This window comes from Cherax quadricarinatus, chromosome 27, assembly GCF_038502225.1.
Source record: "Cherax quadricarinatus isolate ZL_2023a chromosome 27, ASM3850222v1, whole genome shotgun sequence".
Taxonomy (NCBI): domain Eukaryota; kingdom Metazoa; phylum Arthropoda; class Malacostraca; order Decapoda; family Parastacidae; genus Cherax; species Cherax quadricarinatus.
Window position 1 is genome coordinate 11,977,946 of NC_091318.1, and position 12,038 is coordinate 11,989,983.

At 40.3% G+C, this 12,038-nt stretch overlaps 1 protein-coding gene across 1 annotated transcript in view; it reads right to left on the bottom strand.

Moving 5' to 3' along the window:
• Nucleotides 1-1,189: 1,189 nt before the first annotated feature.
• Nucleotides 1,190-12,038, bottom strand: part of Rab18 (RAS oncogene family member Rab18) — a gene marked incomplete at its 5' end in the record, with an annotated part of 28,692 nt that continues 17,843 nt past the window's right edge. The window contains 2 exon segments of the mRNA XM_070089007.1: nucleotides 1,190-4,992; nucleotides 8,617-8,742. Of these exon segments, the coding sequence (XP_069945108.1) occupies nucleotides 4,879-4,992; nucleotides 8,617-8,742 (240 nt within the window).

The following is a 12,038-nucleotide window of genomic DNA, read 5'->3' on the forward strand; positions in this document are numbered from 1 at the left end:
ATGTTTGAGATGTGAATTTTCATATTAAAATATAATTCTCACTTTAAATATTATTTTAGAATGTCTTTCATATTAAAGTTTTATGTTTTATTATAATTCATAGCTGAAGATTAGGGAAGGGCTCATCTCATCTCTGAATCCCATGCCTATGCAGATAACTGTACGCATTGATAGTATTTTTATTATTCTTTCAACAAACCAGCCATATCCCACCGAGGCAGGGTGGCCCAAAAAAAAAATAAACAAAAGTTTCTCTTCGTAACTTTAGTAATGTATACAGAAGGGGTTACTAGCCCCTTGCTCCTGGCATTTTAGTCGCCTCTTACAACACTCGTGGTTTATGGAGGAAGAATTCTTTATTTATAGTAATGTACCCAAAAAATAAATACCCACTGCCTTCAGATGCATCAATCACCAACCTGAAGTTATATAAACATACAGAATAGATAGCAGATTACATTTGCTTCTGATACAATAAGCATAAAAATTATTACATTTGTGGTGGGTAAAGGGGAAGTCATATAGCACCCGGAAAATTTTTTAATAATACACCCGAGTACAATGATACCAACATTTTTACAAGGGTATAAAGTATAGGTTTTGATCGCTGCAGCGAGAAAGAGGCAGTGGTGATGTCATCCCTGAGAGCAATATTTTTTTTTTTTATTAACACAACGGCCTTCTCCCACCAAGGCAGGGTGGCCTGAAAAAGAAAAACTTTCATCTTCATTCACTCTATCACTGTCTTGCCAGAGGTGTGCTTACACCACAGTTATAAAACTGCAACATTAACACCCATCCTTCAGAGTGCAGACGCTGTACTTCCTATCTCCAGGACTCGAGTCCGGCCTGCCAGTTTCCCCGACTCCATTCGTAAATGTTACCTTGCTCACGCTCCAACGGCACGTCAAGTCCTAAAAATCATTCGTCTCCATTCGCTCCTATCTAACATGCTCACGCATGCTAAAAGTCAAAGCCCCTTGTACACAAAACCTTCTTTACCCCCCCCTCCAACCTTTCCTAGGCTGACCCCTACCCCACCTTCCATCCACTAGATTTATACATTCTCGAAGTCATTCTATTTTGTTCCATCCTCTCTACATGTCTGAAGCACCTCAACAACCCTTCCTCAGCCCTCTGGATAATGGCTTTGGTAATCCTGCACTTCTCCTAATTTCCAAACTATGAATTCTCTGCATTATTTTCACACCACACATTGCCCTCATACATGACATCTCCACTGCCTCCAACCTTCTCCTTGTTGCAACATTCACCACCCATGTTTCACACCCATATAAGAGCATTGGTATAACTATACTCCCATACTTTCCCCTCCTTGCTTCCATGGACAAAGTTCGTTGTCTCTACAGACTCCTAAGTGCACCACTCGCCTTTTTCCCCTCATAAATTCTATGATTCACTTCGCTGTATAGCCCTTGTGGCTTAGCGCTTCTTTTTGATTATTATAATAATAATATATGATTCACTTCATCTTTCATAGTTCCATCTGTTGATATGTCCACTCCTAAGTATCTGAATACATTCACCTCCTCCATACTCTCTCCCTCCAATCTGATATCCAATCTTTTGTCACCTAATTTTTTTGTTATTCGCATCACCTTACTCTTTCCTATATTCACTTTTAATTTTCTTCTTTTACATACCCTACCAAACTCATCCATCAACCTCTGCAACTTCAGGCTATACGTGGTGTGAATATCATAGTATTCAGAGCACAGAAGTTATAGGCAATGCGGGGTCATCAAAGGTGTAATTCAGGAGGGGGAGGCTTGAGATGATTAGGGCATGTAGAGAGTATGGAGAGTGACAGGCTGACAAAGAGGGTACATTAATCTTGAGTGAAAGGTAAGGGTCATACCAGTAGTTGGAGGGACAGGGTAAAAGAGGATTAGCTTTTGGGGCTTGAACATGCAGCTTTAACACTTTTTTTTATTATAATAAGTGAACATGCAGCAGGCTTGTATGAGTGTACTGGGAGTACATGGAGACTGATTTTTAATGGACATGCTGCTGGAGTGAGCAAGCTAACTTTATGAAGGTATTCATGAAAACCATTAAGATGGACTCGAGTCCTTGAGGTGGAAAGGGCAGTGCCTGCACTCTAAAAAGGGATGGGGGATATTGCAGTCAGAGGGTAATCTGACTGTGATGTCAGCAAACTGATAAGATGGCGAGTTGGTGACTGATGTGTGTAATTCTTAGGGGCACCCTGCCATGACAGAAGAAGGCTGTTGGGTTAAGAAAAAAAATAATGTTACAAGATTGGGCTTTCCAGGGAGGTGCCTTGATGACTGTGAAAGGGTTGTAATCCAGAAAAAAAAAATAGGTACCATCGCTTTCCTTGGATCAAATCTGATTGCCTCCTATTTCCAACGTAGCTTACACGACCCTTATGGGTTTAGTGCCCTTGAAATTAATAATTGATGGTCTCTGAGAATGCTGTTACTAGTTGGGGGTACAAATCATTACAAGAGTCCTAGTACCTGGTAAAGTAGATATCCTGGGGCAAAACATTATTGAAATAGCTGCACATGATAAAACACACAAGGCAACTAAGAAGCTTAGTGCTAAAGCGTATCTCATACCTACTCACCAATTGAGGCTATATAACTATACCCCCTCAGGGAAAGTTCCCTGATACTGGTAAGGAACTAGAAATGTGATCCAATTCCTTGTGTCGAGTCTGAATGCCTTCCATTTCCCCAGGCTGTATGTCCCATATGGGTTAAGCACTCCCTCGTGAATGTAATAATATATAACCATACAAGGCACAGGTTTGCATTTAATTCAAAAAATGTACCTATTTATTAAACTGCCAACCTAGTCTTGTCTCATAATTCTGGACAAGGTAAAAGTCTGTGAAAGGCAACATATCTCTCGACTTGATCCAGCCCTTGTATATTCTATTTCCATTAAATCTTCAAGGGCACAGATGTTGGTGACCTTAGTGTTATATACAGGATCAGTTTTTACAAGGATTCACACCAAGTCCAGCTTTGCAAACAGCCAGAACAGATCTCTTATAACAAATGATGGGCAGCTATCAGTAACTTCAACTTTTGCTGTGTCCTTATCAAAGAAAGCACTCCATCAGCAATAATTCATTCATTTCTTGAATAATTAACAATGCCTTAAAATGAACATACGAGTAATAAAGTCAACTGCCAGAACATAAGACCTGACCCACAGCTGGCTCCAACTTTGTCCTGGTTCTTGTATCTTAATATTAAAATAATTATTAAACTATGTATTATCTGAAATCACGATGTTGCTAGGGAACGTGTTGTGAATGAGCTGACAAGATATGAGCTCTTAGTCTGCAACAACTAAAAAAAAATGCAAATCAGAAAAGTTATGCTGATTTACAAGATGCATATGTATTAGGAGCAATTTATTTTCAAAAAAGTATTGAAAACAAAATGTCAAATAGGAAAAGTAAATCTACATAGGACATTTGTTAAGGTTTGATGAAGACAGTGACAAAACAACTGGAAGAACCAGCAAAGATATAGCCAATACCTTCAAAACTTGATTACCACTGTAAAAAAGAATATGGGATGAAAGTGTAAGAGCAAATCTTTGTTTTCTAGACAGCACCGAAAATAAAAACAGTATTGGAGTGGATAAGGCAGTAAGACATATGTTAAGCTCTGCCATAAACAGTGATGACAATGTAGATCGTATTAAAAAAAAAAAAAAATTCCTCTTACATACTTAGCACTTTCTCTGATTCTAATAATAATAATAATAATTCCTCTTACATAAGAGGTGGGAAGCCAAGCCTGATCTCTACAACTGAAGGATAAATACTTTCCTGAGCCTCTTGCTGCAACAGAAAAGAAGATATTGTAAAAAATAAGTTTTGTGTAGTCACAACACAAGGCAGCCCCAACAGTCCAGAGACAAAATACTGATCCAAAGATTTTGAAACGGTACTCATGGTATTACACCTTACTCAAGTACTATACCACAAACAAATGTGACTGTAACCCTCTACAGTCAGTGGGATATGGCCAGTTTGTTGAAAGAAAGAACCCTCTACAGTGTTAATAACAAGAAAAAGAAATATCTTAAAAGATTGCAAGGTTATAAACATGCATGGGTGAATCCACTAAGTAACTAGGAGCAGCACAGAATTAAAATTCGGCTATAGTATTACATCCACCTTGCCCAGTTTCACACGTTGTTACAAAAATGTGCATTGTATAAACTGGAGTAAAAAAAAAAGGAATAAACCATGCCATGATGGATCTATCTTGCAAAAAATGCATTGTATAAGATTCTACTGTATAATAATCATTAAGGAGAAACTGTTCCTGAAAGGATTTTTAATACACTTTTAATAAGATATTAGTAGGGAAAACAAAAATTTACTTTCAGTAGCAACTAATTTAAAATATTTTCTTATGATGAAAGCATTTACATTTATGAAATTTAAATTTAAATATATATACTGTATATACATATACACACACTGGAGTAACAAGATCAACCGCCCAGTCAAATACATATCCTTTTTTTTTTTCACTCCTAAATCACTACATTATGTTTGAAATAAAGAGTAGAACCATCTAAAATTTTTTCCATAATCACTTATTTGTATCAAGTAGGTCTTCCACTCTATACTGACCGTAACAGACCACTGCTGCTCACTCATACTGCTTACATACATACAGTGAAAGTACAGAAACTCACTCAAAGAAGAGTAATTCAAGATGTCAAAATTTTGATGCTCTATCTCATTGTTCAGGAACTTTTCCAAGATATGGTCTCCAACTGTTTCTTGAGAAAAACATTTTCAAACCATGATTTTTAATTAGATCTGCAGAATTCTTCTGACACAATCTCCATTTGGTTCTAGAGAAGAGAGCAATACCCACAGTAAGCTTCTTCATTGGTCCGTTGGTTAGATACACTGAACGCGCCTTGAGATCTTTGATCCATCTCCCACAAGCCGGGCGTCTGGATGATCTATTTTGAAATAAAGACATGTCAGTAATTTTTTCAATGTTACAGTACCTAAGTTAAGATGTTCTTATTTCAAATTAATATAAAAATTAGATACAATTTGAAACTCCCAGCAAATATGATTTATTTGGAACAGTAAGTAATGAACCTGATCTTTCTTCTTTCAACACACCGGCCGCATCCCACCGAGGCGGGGTGGCCCAAAAGGAAAAACGAAAGTTTCTCCCTTTACATTTAGTAATATATACAGGAGAAGGGGTTACTAGCCCCTTGCTCCTGGCATTTTAGTCGCCTCTTACAACACGCACAGCTTACGGAGGAAGAATTCTGTTCCACTTCCCCATGGAGATAAGAGGAAATAAGCAAGAACAAGAACTAGAAAGAAAATAGAAGAAAACCCAGAGGGATGTGTATATATATATATATGCTTGTACATGTATGTGTAGTGTGACCTAAGTGTAAGTAAAAGTAGCAAGACGTACCTGAAATCTTGCATTTTTATGAGACAGAAAAAAGACACCAGCAATCCTACCAAGTGAGTTTTACACTCACTTGGCAGGACGGTATTACCTCCCTGGGCAGTTGCTGTCTACCAACCTACTACCTAGGATGAACCTGATACCAGTCATTAAATATCAGGGATGTGACAAAAAATCAGAATCAGAGGGTATCAGCACCAGTACTGGTTTGTTTTGATAGAATCAGTATCAGCCTAAAAAAAGAGTATCTGTACACTAGCAAATATAGAAACATTCTCTTTGCCTGAATTTCATATGTTCAAACTGGTTATCAGCAATTATGAATTTAAGAAAACATTGTTTCCTGACATTTCGTAAGGTTTAAATATTCTACATTTAAAGACTGGTAATGGTGTACAAATATTTGTAATAATTCTGTAACCCATGGTAAATGAAGCAATTTTATAGGAAATATACTTAGTCAGGTGGTGTGGAAGGGTATGAGCTTCACTTATATCAAACACCAGAAACCTACTTTCACTAATACCTTTACAAGTACCTGTTACCCTCACTCACTTTACCACATGAAATACCTATGCACTCAACACCCTCATAAAAACTGAAGGGGTGAAAATCATAAGTAAAGACTGTTTTGTTAGACAAAAGATGGAGGGGAGGGAAGGAAATGGAAGACAAAGGAAAGGAATTGGGAAGAGCAGAAAGGAAACAGGGAGGGAAAAGATGAGAGGGGATTCACCTCAGGTTTTTAATCATTTACCTCAATGGCCAAAGGAAGGGCGACCCAAATAAGCAAACGCATTCACCATTTATTCCTTAGCTGTCTTGCCAGAAGCGTGCTAATATCACAAATCAGATTACCCTCTGATTGTAACATCACCTTTCCTCCTAAATGCATGCACTGTCATTCCCATCTCCAGGATTCAAGTCTGGCTAACTGGTTTCCCTGATCCCTACATAAATGTTATCCACTGCTCACACTAACAGTAGTACATACATCAGTAACTATTTTTTCTTGAACACACTGGCCATCTCTCAGCAAGGCAGGGTGACCAGAAAAAGAAACACTTTCACCATCATTTACACTATCACAAGTTTGATGGATGTTTAAGCCCCTCTGAAACTCAAACCTCCTTTACTCAATCCCTCCAACTATTCCTGGGACGACCCATGCGATAAAAATATACACAGTAGACTGTCAGATAATGCAGAAATTCTGTTCCTAAAAATGATGTGTAGTAAAAAAAATAGAGTAAACAAAAATGAAGAACATAGGAGAGAAATAAGGTTAGGTTCATTAACACCCCCCCCCCTCAAAAAAAAATTTAATCTCAAAATTATAAAAAACAATGATGATCCTGCAACAACATCTCTGTTAACAGACAAAGATAGTTTATTGTTTGGTTGTCCTAGTAGTTGCAGCTGTATGGGAGTTATAAAGGATGGAGAGTACATGAGAAGAATTAGAGTGGCTGGTGTGGAGATTGGGGGACTACTGTTGTGGGAGGTAAAAACTAAATGGTTGAGGGGCAAGAGGCAGGGGTTATAGGCTGGTGTTGGGAGGTGGAGGATACTGGGCAGGTGAAGGGAGAAAGGGGGTGGAGTCTGGGAGCAACGAGTTGATGTAATGACGACCATGTGGGTGGCCCCAGCATGGGTGGCGGTGGGTGACTACGTGACTAGGTGTGTGGGCCGTGAAAGCGTGGGTAAAATGTGGGCTTGAAGCTGTGAGGGAAGGTTTGGTGTGGGTGAAAGCATGGGTACAATGTGGGAGTGGGGCCATGTGGGTGGGAATCTGCAGGGAAGTTGTGTAGATGAAAGGTGTAGTTGTCCATGGCCTGGTATGGGTGATGGGTGGTTGGTGGTGTAGGCAGTAATGAGTGGTGGGTGACTTTAGTAATTAGGTATGTGGGCAGTGTGTTAGAGTGAAAGGCTGGGCAAGGTGTGGTCTTCAGGTAATGGGGAAATGGAGGAGGTGTGCCATGGAAGGTGGGGGAGGGAATTGTTTGGATGGGGGCTGCTGGGTGTGCAGTGAGAGCATGTTGCCACAGGAGGGAGGGAAAGTTGAATGAGCAGTTGGTGTGGGGCTGAAGTATAGTACCAGATGCGTATGAATGTAACACGTTATTAGACACACATGAACATTGCACTGATCTCACTGCCATGCCCTTCTGCCCATACATTCTAGCCCTCACCCTCCTGCCCATATGTTGGAGGGTGGAACAACAATGGAATGACTTCACCCATACTTCCCTTCCATACTTTCTTGGACCTCACCCCCTTCCCCCACGCTTACACCCACCTCTCTCCCAAACACTCGCCTTTACTTGCATATCTCAACCCACCTGCCTCTACCCACTCCCACAATAATGTCCATCTAACCATAAGCTACAGTACCACATGGAATGTACAACAGATGAAGGGAAGGTGGCATGGCAGACAGCATGCACCTGCAGGCCTCTCTCAACCCTTCCCTCATCACTCTTCACCAAGTACATACCTTGTCCTCACTAGCTTCCACCCACTAGCTCGCATGTTTATACCCACTAGTGCACACATTCATACTTGTCACCTCACATGTTTATATCCACCAGCTCGCATATTCATACTCACATTAGCCTGCATGTTCATATCCACTAGCTCACACGTTCATGCCCACTAACTCGCATGTTCATGCCCACTAGCTTGTGCGTTCATACCCACTAGCCCAGAAGACAATGAACTCACTCTGAAGCAGAAGGAAAAGACTACGGTGCTTGCCCAGTTTTCCCCTACATGTACTCTACCATATAAACCGATTTTTACAGAGTGTATGCCGAAAATGTGCCATAATTTCACAAAACTTATCAGATTACATGTTATCCGAGTCTACTGTAATTAGGTAAGGAACATTATTTGTCCAAATCTCATCTGTTAATAACACTAATGCAGAAACAATTCTGTATTATTTGCAAGTCTAAGCTCACAAAACCTCTAAGAATGTAGCCACTAACCTGAAATTTTGAGATTTGGTTATTACTCCTGTAATAACAAATCTAGGAAAACAGAAAAGTACATATCAACATAGCAGCATAATGTTATTTGATGGAAGGGAGACATGAATAGATAAATAGGTGAATGTCTTAACAGTTTTATATTAGCTCAGTATTACCTTCTGGACAAGTTCCTCAAAGGCACATTGTACACCATCCTTGGTTTTGGCTGAGGCTTCAATAAACAGCATTGCATGACGTCTAGCAAATTTTAGACCTTCCTCTCTACTTACTTCAACTTTCTCCTGAAAAATTAAGCAAAATGTGAAGCATACCAAGGTAACTCTTGAAACATCCAAGTGTAAGAAACTCTTGTCAATGAGAGATTCAAGATCACATGGAGGCAAGGCAGGATTGGCTGGCTGGACAATTAACTAGCTAAGTAACTGGTTGGCTAACTGGCTGGGTGAGTGTCACCAACACCTTCCTGCCTCTCTCCCTCTCTCTCACCAGACATTCTGGCCACCACCTCCCTCCCTCCTTATCACCACATCATCTCAGGGTGAGTGCAGTTAGTATGTACTATACAGGTACAGCACTTGCTCTCTGCATCCACCTACTGCTCCCCCAGGCCCCAATCCCCTCATGAACTGACAGCTGTCACTCTTTTCCTCCCCTCTACATAGCCAGATCTGTAAATTTATTCAGGTACAGGTACACATACATACAATTATGGTGTAAATTACCTAGGATAACCCAAAAAGGCCCGGTGGCCTGGTGGCTAAAGCTCCCGCTTCACACACGGAGGGCCCGGGTTCGATTCCCGGCGAGTGGAAACATTCGACACGTTTCCTTACACCTGTTGTCCTGTTCACCTAGCAGCAAATAGGTACCTGGGTGTTAGTCGACTGGTGTGGGTCGCATCCTGGGGGACAAGATTAAGGACCCCAATGGAAATAAGTTAGACAGTCCTCGATGACGCACTGACTTTCTTGGGTTATCCTGGGTGGCTAACCCTCCGGGGTTAAAAATCCGAACGAAATCTTATCTTAAACAAAGTGACTTATTGCCACAGGGGTCCTTGGGCTAGACTGAATACTTAAATTCTCCATTCAGACAATGTAAATAATTTCTACAAATATCTGCCTGCCCCTCTTCCTCCTTGCTTGCCTGCCCTGCCCTCCTTTAACTGTTGAAGCTAAAGGTTAAAATACCTGTAATCTTAGTATCCAGCTGTCTTTTGCACCAGCAGGCCAAGTCCTCTACTTCAGAAGAGGGCCAGACGATCATGAAATACAAATTTCATAATTTGGGAGTTGCAGATAATCTGCATTTTCGTATACTCCCTCCCTCTATTAGTCTGTTAATGAGAAGTTTTACTGAAGTAGTTGATTTTGTATGTTCTTGAGTTTCCTACAGGCTATATGAAGAGCTGAGAAGAAAAATGATGAACTAGCCAAATGTCACTTACAAATTGAATAAGTGAAGGGAATTTGCACTAGCAGCATCACACTGGTGGTGTCTTTTGACACACTGCACTTGAGTCTTTAGCCATTATTCCTTTAAGTTTACTAGAACATTTTAGTATCCATAAAAATGGATATTTTCATCACCATATCTTGTCTCTCAATATTAACCCTTTCAGAGACGCCAGGCCCTCTCCGAGACTTGTTCTCAGGGTCACTGTGAGAGAAAAGTTCAACAGATAGGAGTAACGATAGTTTGATTGCCGGCTGCTTGTTAAGGTAGGGTCAGTCTAGCCCCGGCTATCTCCCCCCCCCTTTTCTCCCCACCCCGAAAGGTGACGTGTGGGGCTCCGGCCAAACAGTAATCACTCAACTCACAGCTCCCAGTACAACTGTGAGTAAAAGCCTCTGCTCCTATTCTAGTGGATATTGGTTGAAACCTTCACTTTTGACCAATAATGAACTTAGTCCTTTCAGTTTTAAGCTCCACATGAGACTTTTAGATAATCACCACCTTTTTTAAGTATCTTGCACTTATCATGGAGAGTGATTTCTTAAGCAGTGGGTAACCTGTCTCTCTTTCCAGCTTGGAATGACAGCTCGGGTCACCTGCCAACCAACGAGGAGTGTTGAAGGAGACGGACTGAAACCGGTCTTGAGACGTCACTTTATGATCTACCTACCTGATTAATTGTACAGGACACTATCCCTCATCTTTGTAGTGGTAAAGAACCTGCGTTCTTGTCATCAAAACTGACTATTCAAGGCTATAGACTCTGTGAAGAACTAGTCATTGGGTTGTCACTCAACACCTGTGACCCCCCCCCCCACACATAATCATCAACGGCTACAATTTCTACAAGACGGTGTCAACATCAACCAGACACCCCAGTTTACTTGTACATATTAGCGTTGAATTCAAATGGCAATTTGTCATTTCATTTTTCATTTTTCTCTCAAGTAGGATACACCTTCATATTTCAATGTTTTATCTTTGTATTACTAAATAATAAAGTGTTCATCTTTGTGAATTATTATTTCTTTTTCTGTTCATTAATTTTCCTGAAGAGGAGCCAGCTGTTACAGGGCTGAGTAAGCCTTCACAAGTGGTGACCTTGCCAGGATCAACTCTACTGTATCAAGATTCAACTCCATCTCGAATCTATCATTGAAACTTCAAAGCCGCCTACTACAGACGGTTACCACCAGCCATGAGTAATCATTCTCTATTGTAGGACTACAGTACAGGTATTTAAAAGATCTGGTGATTGTTATATTCTCAATTTATTGTAAGTCAAGTCAGGCAGGATATACTAGTTAATTCTGTCATCTGTATTTTTGAGCTTGAAACGATTTGGAGGAATAGACTCTAGGGACCCGAGATTTTCCAGTGACAAGTTGTTTCATTGAGCTCTTTATTATATCAAGGGAACTGTTGTAGGACACTCTTGATTTTTGTTGGTGAGAAGATTGGATGGTCAAGGGACCCCATTCTACTTACTGTTTGCTCGAAGCCGGCAAAGAACCCTCCGTTTTCATTCACACATACTGTTTAATCGAAGCAGGGATCGAACCCTCCGATTTATTTACAGTTTGAGCGGAGCAGGAATTGAGCCCTCCGTTTTCTTTGATATATCAGTTTCATTTTCCCCTGGTAGTTTAAGTTATTCTTGCAAGTATGGAGGAATACCAGTTTTGGATAAACACTGGGAGTAAGTTAGGAATAACGGGGAAGAATTTAGAAGCTTTCATTAGCACTAAGATCCAGGAAAGAGAAAGAAAGGAGAGAACCTTGAGAGAGAGGTGAAAAAGGAGAGAGAGAACCTAGAGAGGAGAAAAAGGAGAGAGAGAGAATTGAGAGAGAGGAGAAAAAGGAGAGAGATCAAATTAAAAGAGAAAGTCAAGAAAGACAGAAAGAGAGAGAAGACAAACAGGAGCGTGATAGACTTGATCGTGAGGAGAGAGCTAAAGAATTTAGAAGCTTTCATTAGCACTAAGATCCAGGAAAGAGAAAGAAAGGAGAGAACCTTGAGAGAGAGGTGAAAAAGGAGAGAGAGAACCTAGAGAGGAGAAAAAGGAGAGAGAGAGAATTGAGAGAGAGGAGAAAAAGGAGAGAGATCAAATTAAAAGAGAAA